Genomic DNA, 11,475 nt, shown 5'->3' on the forward strand with positions numbered 1-11,475 from the left:
GCCCCGCCCCGCCCCGCCTGAGCACGCGACTAAGTGCCTCCGTAAGGGCTGCCAACTCGACGACGCCGCGGACGGCTGGCCGTGCCTCGGCCGGCAGCAGGGCTGCCAAAGTGACAGCCGACACATGCGGGGAAGAGGGGGCGTGGGGCGAATAAAAAGGCATTTCGGTAAAGCTAAGAAAAAGTGGATGCGGGGAAGAAGAAAACGGAAGTAGCTTTGATGGGACTGGGTGTAAATTGAGTAAACTCGACATCATACATGGATGATTTGGATATGAACGCGAAATCTATTCAAGTTGTTTACACAACTCATTCATTAACTTGTGACTTCCGTTTTGTTGGCGCTTTCCCTGAACCTGTTGCTCTGTTGCAGTGCGGGATCGGCTGCCGCTCCTGGCAGCACGCTCTCCAGACCAGCTGCCAGACTGCCTGCGTGAGTATGATTCTGCTGCCTCGCTGGACGCTTCTTCACTCTCAACAAGGGTTGATGATAATGATGGTGTTATGATGATCCTCCTGTTGCAGAACGGCACCCGGGAGCTGCTGCTGCCCAAGGAGCTGTACTGCGTGATGGGCTGCAACGACGCCGTCAACATGTACTTCCAGAGACTGCGAGGTATGCGATGCGCGCCTCTCGCGTTAAAAGCGCGCCGTTGAGATGCGCAAGATGAATGAAAGCGATGTGACGTGTACTTCACCGAAGAGTAACTGACTGACCGCTTGTCCTTCCCCAGAGGAGATCGGGGTGCCACCCGCGCCCGCCCTAGTGGCCGATAGCCTGACGGCGCACTCGCTGAGCCTGGAGTGGGACGGGGTATCCGGCCTGCACAGCCTGGGCCTAGGCCTGGGCCCGGGGCTGGGCATCGCCAACCTGAGCTACCTGGTGCAGTGGCGCTACGAGGAGCTGGCGGCCGCGTGGCAGTACTGCCGCAACCAGTCCTGGGGCCCGCACGCCACGGCGCGAGTCGACAACCTGCAGCCATACAGCAAGTACCGAGTGAGTCCAACAACAATCTATCGGGTCTGAGTGTCCTTAGTGGGCTCTGACTCATCCAACTCCTTCTCCTCGCCCAGTTCCGGGTGGCGCTGCTGCTGCCGGGCGGGCACGGCGGCGGCGGCGAGCTGCTGGTGAGCGCGCCCTCGGTGGTCATCAGCACGCTGGCGAGCGGCACGCCCGCCTCGCCGCCCACCGTCACCCGCGCCACGGCCGTGGACTGGGGCCGCGTCAGCGTGTCCTGGCTGCCGGGCCGATTCCCCAACGGGCCGCTCCTCTCCTACGTGCTGCGCATCTCGGAGCTGCCCGCCGGCTACTCGGCGCTCAAGGTAAACAAAATCACATCTATCTTTGAATTAAAAGTTTGGTGTCAGAATAGAGCATTCCGGTAATGCTGAAATGCAGAAGAATGCGAGGAAGAAGAAAGCGGAAATCGCAATGCTTTAACATGGTGACTTCCGTTTTCTTGTTCCTCGCATTCTTCTGCATTTCAGTTTACCGGAATGCTTTATTGCGACAACGTTACAAGAGATAGGAAACAAACAGTTCCACTATCGGAACTGCAAGCGTCTAGTAAATGAATGAAGCTGGGAAAGACCGGCACCAGCGTTAGGCCTTGGCTTGGGCTGGGGCCGCCGCTGCTGTACACTCGTTTGTTACCGGGAGGAGTGATGATGGTCTTCCAGATCAATGGGCTAGGGGTATTATTTTCGCCGTATTTCCCACGGCATGCGTTGCTTTGCGCGTTGCGGTAGCGGAGACTCGAAGACCAGCTTATTGACAGCTCTATTCATCCACTGTTCAGAATTTCCACATCGATTATTTAGAGGGTTTAAAACGTGGTTGGCCCTGCCTGCAACTGACGTGACCTTGTCTGCTCCCAGGACATCCCCGCGGCGGAGAGCCCCGACTTCTACATGTTCCAGAACCTGCTGCCCGGCCGCAACTACAGCGTGTCCGTGGCGATGCGCAATGGCGTAGGCGAGGGCCCCGCGGCCTCGGTCGTGGTGGGCACGCCGCCGCGGCCGGCGCCCGCCGCGCCCGACGACGACCGCACCCGCCAGCCCGCCCTGGTGCTGGCCGCGAGCCGCACCGTCACCCGCCAGGTGGCCGACCTCCTGGACGAGCCCGCCGTCGTGTACCGCGCCGAGGAGGGCAGTACCATCACTGGCATCGCCTTGCACATCGCCAAGTACGTGGTCCTGGTGCCCCTGCTGACTTCCCTGCAGGTGCGGCCGTGGCGTTAATCCTCCCCGTCGTTGCTCCGCAGGCGCCTGCTGTTCGTCTCGGACTCGAGCGGCGTGGTGTGGCGCGCGCCCCTGGACACCGAGGCCACCACAGAGGCGCCCGTCGCGGTGCTGAGCACGGCGCTGACGCGCGTGCGGCCGCACGGGCTGAGCGTGGACTGGCTGAATGACCTGGTGTACGTGGTCGGGCAGGTGGAGCAGGCCGCCGGCGACCCCAGCGGCTCCACGTGGCAGGTGGCCCGCGCCAGCCTGGACGGACGAGGGCTGACGGTGGCCGTAGCGGGACTGCCCTCGCGACCGCTTCACGTCCAGGTCGACCCCTACAACGGCTTCCTCTTTTGGGTGCTGGGCGGTGAGCGAGGGGGCGGCCTGTATCGTCTCGACCTGGCCGAGGTGAGCAACGGCATCAAGCACGAGACGAGGCCGTCAGTCTTGCTCGAGGACCCAGACCTCGGCGCCTTCGTCGTGGACCACGCCAACTTCCGCCTCCTGGTGCCGCACCACGCTAACAACACCGTGCTGGCCGTGTCGCTCGACGGGTGAGGAATGCGTTCCCTGTTCCATAATGTACTTACTTGCCGGTGTTACGTTACCTAACCAAAGCCCTGTCAGGCGGGAGGTGGCGGACCTGCGGCGCAACACCCAGCAGGCCATGTTCCAGCACGTCGTGTCGCTGGCCGTGGCGGGCGGGCTCTTCTACTGGACGGACGGGCGAGAGGTGCTGACGGAGGAGTACCACTCCGGCCAGGACGCGTACTTCCACAACACGTACCCCAACCCGGCCGACCGCTCCTTCGTATCGGTGTGCGTGGACGGCGCGGCCTCCCAGCCGGTGCCCGTCCCCGTCAATCCGCCCACCGCCGTGCAGGTGAGGACGAGAGTCAGGGACTTTTTCTACCTAAACATGTACACAACAAAGTTTGGCACTGTTTCCATCATTTCTCTGTTTTGTCGCAGGCCGTACTCGGCGCAGCCCTGGCGAAGGCCTCGTGGCACGCGCCGCACCTGCTAGGTGGGCAGGGCAAGGGCGCGTGGCAGGACTGGCGGTACGTCCTCAGCGTCCGTGACGAGGAGCGCGGCGACACGCTGGAGCACCGCGACGTGAACGCTACCTGGTGCACGGTGCAGGGGTTGCACGAGGACACTCCGTACGTGGTGCGCGCCGCGGCCTACACGAGCGCCGGGGTTGGGCCATGGAGCAGCGAGTTCCGCGCGCGCACCCTGCGCTCCGACCCTCCGCCCGCCACCGTGCTCTGGGCCGCGCAGGACGGCCTGCTCCGCTCCGACGTGACGGGCGATCGCGTCGAGGTCCTGGTGCACGCGGCCACCCTCCGCGACGGGCGCGCCGCGGCTGCCTTCCACGCTGCCGGCCTCGCGTGGTGGCGCGACCGCGTCTACCTGGTGGCCAATACCTCTCTCGTGTACGCCTACAACCTGACCAGCCGCGAGCTGGCCCGCCTTCCGCACCTGGACGGCGTGGGCTGCGTGGCCGTGGACTGGGTGGGCCAGCGACTGTACTGGTCAAACCCCAAGCAGCAGCTGGTGAGTGTTCGCAGAGTACTTTACAGTGTACACATCGGGAGCCCACTCCCTACAGTAAATTCCCTCCTCTTTAGATCACCCGCGGCAACCTGCTAGGCGCGCAACAGGAGCCTCTGCCCATCCTGACGGTGGCCAAGGAGCTGGTAGTGGACGCGGCCAACGCCTTCCTGTACTGGTCGACGGGGCACGGCGTGGAGAGCGCTCGCCTCAACGGCAAGGCCCGCCGCACCTACTACCCAGCCGAGCTGTTCTCCGGCAAGCACGGTAAGTCGCCCAGGGTCAGTATGTCGACGAAGTTGGTCCTGGTCCATGGTCTCTCATCTCGATCCTGCCCGCAGTGATGGGACTGGCGTTGGCCCGCGACTCCCGGCAGCTGTACTGGGTGGTGCGCAGCTACGAGGGGTCTGCCCTGTTCCGCGCCCCCACCGCGGACCAGCTGCAGCCCGGGCAGGCCGTGGAGCCCGTGTTCGTGTCCCAGCTGAGCGCCGGGGTGCAGGGTCCGCTCAGCTACTTCAGCCACCACCTGCTTTGGCTGCGCGACGACCGGAGCGCCGTCCTCGGTGACCTCGACGGCCAAAACGCGGCCATCATCAGCGGGAGCAGCGAAGGCGGTGGGCACAGCCTGGCGCACCTCCACACCGTCACGGTGCTGGACCCGGAGCAGCAGCGCGCCGCTGACTCGGCCCAGGATCTTGTCGCCGCGGACCTGGACGTGATCCCGAAGGCTGTGGCACAGTCGTCGATCCGCGTGACGGGGTCGTGGGAGGCCTTCAACATTTCGTGGAACCGAGTGACCAACGTCAACTACGGGCAGGTGCTGTACGAGCTGAAGGTTCGCGACGGCGGGTCGGGCCGCGAGATGACGGTGGAGACCGCTCAGCCGTCGGTGCGCTGCTGCGGGCCGCTAGGGCAGCCGGCGCCGTACGCGGAGCTGGACGTGGTGGTGCGCGCGCTCACCTTCTGGGGCACCTCGGCGGCGACCCGCGCGCGCCTGCACAGCCCCGCCGCGCGGCCCCGCGAGCCCCACAACCCGCGCGTGTTTGTCACCTACCACCGCGGCGGACACCGGGGCGCTGACATCAACATCAGCGCTCTGTTCCGCTGGGACCCCCCGCGCCAGCCCAACGGCCCCGTGCACAAGTACCTCGTCAAGCACTGGTACTCCCGGCCGCACGTCGGCGACCTGCACATGTGCGAGCCCGTCGTGCTGCCCGCCGACCGGCTGGAGTTCGAGGCCAACCTGCTGGAGCCCAACTGTACTTACTATTTCCAGGTGCGCCACGTGTGCGGACTCACCCGTTCTTCTGTAAGTGGTTCGCTTGTCTGACGCCCCCTTCCCGCCCCGCGGTGTGCGCAGGTCCAGGCGTTCACGGACGCGGGCAGCGGCACGTCCAGCGTCCCCGTGGCGGCCGACACGCGCGCTGAGCGGCCCGTGCCGCGGCTGCTGATCGCCACGGTGCACGCCCTCGTCATGGAGGACTGCGACCGGCGCGCCGAGACCACGCTGCTGCGCGCCGCCTCCGCCCCCGTGGACCTCGACTTCCTGCACGCCGGCCTGTATGGCCAGGGCCGCGTCCTCTGGCTCAGCGAGACGCACGAGCTGAGGGCCGCCTCCCTCGATGGCAGGAACAAGACCAAGGTGAGCCTCGCGGTACTCGCCGTCACCCCCAAAAGTGGAGATCACGAGCAACCACCATACGGTTACCTCGGGGACAAACATTATAATATGGCTACAAAATTAACAATCACCCAGTTATCAGAACCATATTAAGTTGTCACTGCCCTTTAAATATTGCCTCAACCATCCCTGACGAAACAGTACGAGTACAATGGTTGCTACAGCTTTCCATTGTTCTGGATGATCTTCATCTAACGCTTCGTTACGCCTCTGCAGCTGGCTGCGCTGACAGGCGCCGCACTGGGCGTGGCCGTGGACTGGGTGGGGCGCGCCGTCTACTGGTCCGAGGTGGAACAGGCCCCGGTTGGCGCCCTGCAGACCCCCCTGGCGTCCCTCGTGCGCAAGTTGGACCTGGATCGGGAGGGTATGACCCCCGTCACTGTCCTCCGCAGGGATGGCGTCGTTCGACAAATCGCCGTATTGCCGCTCAACAGGTGGGTGAACCGGAGCAACAAAAACAAAATTCCGCTGACTGTGCGGCCGAGTGTTGGGTTTATTCAATAAGCATATAAAGATCCCATTATGTTTTATGCTGACCGTGTGGATATTAGATTTCGAGTAAGTGTTACTACCGTTCTTTCTCGCCAGCATATACGTTTTAGTGCAATAATTGAACGACACATAGTTTCATCTAAAGCTGAAGGTTTTAAAATCAATACATAGTTGTTGATGACAACGAAAGATTATAAGTGCAATGAACTAACTCGTGCCTCGTCGGTTGCAGCACGCTCATCTGGGTGGAGGACGGCGTCCTCATGACGAGCGCCCACGACGGGTCCGGGGTGCGTCCCTTCTTCTCCAGGACGATGTCACCGCTGAGGCAGCGCCGGCGTGCCTGCACGTGTCCGTCGGCTCCGCGCGCGGGCCCCGTGCTCGCCGTGGACCACTCGCTGGCGGGGCGTGCGCGTGTGCTGTGGGTGGACGCGGAAGGCGGGGACGTGGTCGCCGCCGACCTGGACGCGTGCTCGTGCACCGTGCTCGTGGGCGCGCGGGCGCTGCGTGAGGCCGGGCTGGAGGCCGGGCTGCCCCCCAGCGCCGTGACGGCCGACGGCGAGCGCGTGTACTGGGCCAACGCCTCGTTGGGCCGCGTGTACTCGGCGCCCAAGCAACCCGCCGGCCAGCAGAGCCTGCAGCAGGGCCTCCAGCAGGGCCTCCAGCAGGGGGCGCAGACCTCGCACGGGCTCACCGCCAGGGAGCTGAACGGCGTGCGCAGGATCACCGCCCTGGGCGCGCACCTGCAGCCCTACCCTGGTGAGCACGCAGCTCCTTGATCTGCTTTACAAAGACTGACAACTGCAGAGTGCAGACACAGTCACACTGTTCTCTCTCGATGCCCGCAGCCGAGCAGTGCCTGGTGCCGCTGCAGCCGGCGGGTCCGGTGGCGCTGGAGAGCCGCGGCGCTGACTCCGTGCGCCTGCAGCTGCCTGCCTCGCGCCGGCCAGCCGACTGCGGACCCGTTTCGCTCGCCCCCGTCGCCTCCACGCTCTACTACGGCCGCCCCCAGGACTGCGGTCGCGACCTTTCACGCTGCCGGGTGGCCGTCACGTACGACGCGGAGCTGGAGGTCACTGGTCTGGAGCCATTCACCGAGTACGTCTTCGTCGTGTCGCAGGCCAACTACTACAGCTCGGTGCTGCAGCAGGTGCAAACGCCCGGGCCGACCGTCGTGTTCCAGACAGCTCCGGGAGGTAAGTGTCCTGAAGACTCCCCGCGAAATTACTTCCCTACGACCGACCGTTACCTCCTCTCTCCCTCTCTCCTTCTGCAGCCCCCACACCGCCGCAGGACGTCCGCCTGCGCGCCGAGGACCCCGGGTCAGTGCGAGTGTGGTGGCGCGCCCCGGAGCGGCTGCACGCGGCCGCCGTGTGGTACGAGCTGCTGTGGCGCACCGAAGGGCCGGGGCCGGGCGCCAGGACCTCTGGCCAGGACGTGGTGCCGGAGCGGGGCGGCGAGGGCGGCCTGCACACGGCGGTGCTCACCAAGCTGGCGCCGGGTCAGAGCTACTCCGTGTGGGTGCGCGCGCACGCCCAGGACTCCGAGGAGTACTCGGACAGCGCGGCGGTGGCGGTGCGCACGCTGCCCGAGCCCGGGCCGCTCGCGCTGGAGGCCGCCGGGCCGCACTGGCTGCGCGTCACGTGGACGCCCTGGCCGCAGACCCTCCCCGACGAGCCGCTGCAGAGCTGCGCGCTGCGCTACTGCGAGGCGGGCGCCGGCGCCGCCACGTGTCGCAGCCTGGCCGTGGACGTGCTGTCCGACGTGCGGCTCGACCTGCGCGGCCTGCAACCCAAGACGAACTACACCATGCGGCTGGAGATGACGTTCCCTCACTCGACGCAAGCCTTCCTCTGGCCCGGGGATGCGAGATTCACTTTCCAGACGCTTGGAGACAGGCCAGGCCCGCCGGGGACCCCTAGCATCCAGCACATACATCGCAATGTGTACCAGGTAAGGAAGCTAACGATAGAATGAATGATAATGTAGCTTTCCCAAGTTCCATTTAAGGGGTCACCCGAAGGCGTTGCGCAGTGCAAGAAGCTGATAGGGCATGGGACTTCCTCTCCCAAAACCGTGATCCTGTTTGTTGTCATCGTGATGGTTGCAATTTCCGCGGGTGCGCGCCTGGCATTTGTCGTCGTAGTATACCGTCCCGTAAGACAGGGGTGCGGGCGGGTTGCCTACTCGTGGCTCACACGGCGCCCGTCAGCCCGCGCGGCAGCGGCAGCTCCACTGGCGCGCCGGGTATACCCTGCTCGTTGAAATTGGTCGCTAAACCATCCCCGTGCTCCCCCGGTCCCAGGTGACGTGGCAGCCCTCCGAGCCGAACGGCTCACCCGTGGAGGCGTACAGCCTGCAGGGCTGGGTGCGGCGGAAGGCGCCCCCCGCGCTCCAGGACGGGCAGCAGGAGCAGCAGCAGGACGCCACTGAATGGGCGCTCCGCAGCAGGCGCCAGGCCGAGCCAACGCAGCAGGAGCTGCAGGAGCAGCAGGAACACCACTGGGAGAACTTCTACAACGGCTCGGGTAAGACAACTTGAAAAGTAGTTAGCTTGATGTATAGAATGGGGAGGTTTTGCCGTGCACTTTTTGCCCGCGTGCTCTGCGGCATGCGGGCGGCGCTCGGTACAGTCCGGGTACAGTCCGCTCAGCACTCACAGCCAGTGTCTCTCCCGCAGACAACTTCTGGATCATGTCGGAGGCGGGCGGCGGTCCGGCGGTGCTGGCAGGAGCTCAGTACGTGTTCCGCGTACGCGCGCTCAACGAGTACGGCTGGAGCAACTGGAGCGGCGAGTCGCGCAGTTTTGACCTCAGCGAGGCGGCCCTCCTGGCCGACCAGCAGGAGCTCGGCGTCGTCCTGGGCATCGCCATTCCCGTCGTCTTCGCCCTCTGCTTCTTCGCTGTCCTGGCCGCGCTCTGTGGTGAGTGGCGCTGTTCGCTCGCCACCAGGCGTTGTGTACGTTACAGAAAGCCATTGTTTCTCACATCTCGATTCCCCCGTGTCCAGTGAGTCGACGCCGCGAGCAGGAGAAGAAAATACTTCAGGCGTCTGGGGTGTGTGTCGGCGGCACGGGCGTCGGTGGCGTCCTGGGCGGCGCGCGGCCGGGCGCGCTCGACGTGGAGCTCGCCACGCTGCGTGAGATGCCGCGCCGGGGAAACTTCGTCCACCGCACCAACACGCTGTACGCGGCCGCGGCGCTGGGCGCCGCCCTCCAGGACGGCCCCACCGACGAGGAGGTGGCGCTGCTTCCGCACATCCGCCGCCACCAGATCACCCTCACCAAGTTCCTGGGCAGCGGCGCCTTTGGCGAGGTGTTCGAGGGCACCGCCAGGAACCTGGGCGAGGGCGTAGGCGAGATGAGAGTGGCTATCAAGGTGAGTGATGCCATCCGGGCACTTTAAACTCCAGTTGAAGTCATGAATCCATAAGCGAAACCACCGAGAGTGAGGCGCATTCCTTTATTTGTAAGAAATAACATTGTATATGTATTCCTCCCCAAGACCCTGAGAAAGGGCGCGACCGAGCTCGAAAAGTCCGAGTTCCTGAAGGAGGCGCAGCTCATGAGTCACTTCAGGCACGCCCACATACTGCAGCTGCTCGGAGTTTGCCTCGACAACGACCCCAACTTCATCATCATGGAGCTCATGGAGGGCGGCGACCTGCTCAGCTACCTGCGCTGCCGCCGACCGCAGTCGGTAAGAAACAGTCCTCACGAGCAGTCGAGCAGCGAAGTTTCCTCCGTACTGGCCTGGCCTGCGAATAATGCAACTTCACCCCTGCAGCACGCGAGTCCAGGCCTCACCCTGCAGGACCTGCTGGGCATGTGCGTGGACGTGGCTCGCGGGTGTCGCTACCTGGAAGAGATGCACTTCGTGCACCGGGACCTGGCCTGCCGCAACTGCCTCGTGTCCGGCGACCTGGACGGCGGCGGGCGCGTGGTGAAGATCGGTGACTTTGGTCTGGCGCGCGACATCTACAAGAACGACTACTACCGCAAGGAGGGCGAGGGCCTGCTGCCCGTGCGCTGGATGGCGCCCGAGTCCCTGATGGACGGCGTGTTCACCTGCCAGTCGGACGTGTGGGCCTTCGGCGTCCTGGTGTGGGAGGTGATGACCCTGGGCCAGCAGCCGTACCCCGCCCGCACCAACATCGAGGTGCTGCACTATGTGCGCGCCGGCGGCCGCCTCGGCCGACCCGCCACCTGCCCCGAGGACCTGTGAGTGGCAAATTTTTAGTTTTATCTTTAGCTGGCGAGGCCAATGTCAACTCCCCCCTGCTCAACTGCCCCCGTTTCCTTTGCAGACACCAACTCATGTTGAAGTGCTGGCTGTACTCGCCCGAAGCCCGGCCGACGTTCAAATACTGCCTCCAGATACTCGAAGATCTAAAGACCAAAACGCAGTCCCTGCCGATCCCACCACTCAATCTAGTCAACGGTAAGGACCTAGTTTGATTCATTTCGTTCGGGTCTAAAATGCGGCAAAATGAGAAAGTTTCGACGAAAGCATGAGGAATATAATTTCTGTTCATGCAGGAGGGGTCGCTAACAGAGGTTACTTCGAGGACGAGAACCACAACAGCTCTGGGGACTCGTGGAAGACGGAAAGCGACGGAGGGAGTAGGGACCGGGTGCCCTTCCTCAGCCCAGCCAGCCAGTCCATCCCCAAGTACCTCGAGCTCATCTATGACGGCGAGGTGGCTGAGCACGGCGGGAAGACGCGCGACGGGTACGAGGTGCCAAGACCGCCCGCCGACATTACCGAGTACTCGAACCTGCCTCCTTGTCACCAGAGCCCGTCGCTTACACCTGGGACAAGTTGACCAGGAATCACCCACTGAGACTGCAATATCTGCTGCTTCACGAGATTTAACTGAAGTGTGGTAAAGGTTTGGTTTTACTGTCCCACAAAGAGGGTTCAGCCAGCTCAATACTTAATGTGTCGGGGAGACATTGCTGAGTGAATTTCATTATTTTATTTATTATTTATTAGACATTGCCTACTGCAAGAGGCTCAACATGACGAGCTGTGACGGTATATTTTTCGATATAGCTGTCTCATGTTCCCGCTCCAACGCTAGTCAATTTGTTTCACCATGACAAAGGAAAGGTGTTATTGTGTGTCACAAATCCCAGTGTTTTCTCTCTCTGGTAATGACACATACTAAGAATGTCGGGCTACGCGGGCGTGTGTCTGAAACGAATCAGTATTGTTTATTTATTGACCATCGTTATTATGATTTGTGGCATTTATTTGTACTTGTTATAAGGTCTGACCTTTAAAGCTCCTCCGATAAAACATGCCATAAGTGAAAAATATCAAATCCTACATCATTGTATGACATCCTATCATTCCTTTAAGTCTTTTCCTTATGTGGGCAAAGGACTGATAAAAGTACAAAGCTATAAATCCTCTCTTAAAGATTGACATTTTTTTATAGCGTTTTCCCAAAGTTACTTGTTATTGTAAATCTTGTTATGCTATTACTGTGTAAAAATTTTATCATATGTAAATATTTTAG

General features: G+C 62.4%; 1 protein-coding gene across 1 annotated transcript in view; it reads left to right on the plus strand.

The window, feature by feature from the left end:
* The window catches only part of LOC113204509 (proto-oncogene tyrosine-protein kinase ROS), a 26,254-nt gene extending 14,785 nt beyond the window's left edge, over positions 1 to 11,469 (plus strand). Inside the window, exons 3-24 of the mRNA XM_026419703.2 lie at positions 373 to 432; positions 525 to 615; positions 734 to 996; positions 1,074 to 1,322; positions 1,878 to 2,185; positions 2,264 to 2,779; positions 2,853 to 3,108; positions 3,198 to 3,782; positions 3,857 to 4,046; positions 4,121 to 5,055; positions 5,140 to 5,421; positions 5,677 to 5,894; positions 6,185 to 6,711; positions 6,801 to 7,148; positions 7,229 to 7,905; positions 8,258 to 8,480; positions 8,633 to 8,875; positions 8,962 to 9,329; positions 9,456 to 9,650; positions 9,738 to 10,171; positions 10,258 to 10,391; positions 10,490 to 11,469. Of these exons, the coding sequence (XP_026275488.1) occupies positions 373 to 432; positions 525 to 615; positions 734 to 996; positions 1,074 to 1,322; positions 1,878 to 2,185; positions 2,264 to 2,779; positions 2,853 to 3,108; positions 3,198 to 3,782; positions 3,857 to 4,046; positions 4,121 to 5,055; positions 5,140 to 5,421; positions 5,677 to 5,894; positions 6,185 to 6,711; positions 6,801 to 7,148; positions 7,229 to 7,905; positions 8,258 to 8,480; positions 8,633 to 8,875; positions 8,962 to 9,329; positions 9,456 to 9,650; positions 9,738 to 10,171; positions 10,258 to 10,391; positions 10,490 to 10,776 (7,389 nt within the window). The 3' untranslated portion in view covers positions 10,777 to 11,469. The remainder of the gene's footprint in view (positions 1 to 372; positions 433 to 524; positions 616 to 733; positions 997 to 1,073; positions 1,323 to 1,877; positions 2,186 to 2,263; positions 2,780 to 2,852; positions 3,109 to 3,197; positions 3,783 to 3,856; positions 4,047 to 4,120; positions 5,056 to 5,139; positions 5,422 to 5,676; positions 5,895 to 6,184; positions 6,712 to 6,800; positions 7,149 to 7,228; positions 7,906 to 8,257; positions 8,481 to 8,632; positions 8,876 to 8,961; positions 9,330 to 9,455; positions 9,651 to 9,737; positions 10,172 to 10,257; positions 10,392 to 10,489) is intronic.
* The last annotated feature ends 6 nt before the right edge of the window (positions 11,470 to 11,475 follow it).

Source organism: Frankliniella occidentalis, unplaced genomic scaffold (genome assembly GCF_000697945.3).
Source record: "Frankliniella occidentalis isolate FOCC.00 unplaced genomic scaffold, Focc_3.1 Scaffold69, whole genome shotgun sequence".
Classification (NCBI taxonomy): Eukaryota; Metazoa; Arthropoda; class Insecta; order Thysanoptera; family Thripidae; genus Frankliniella; species Frankliniella occidentalis.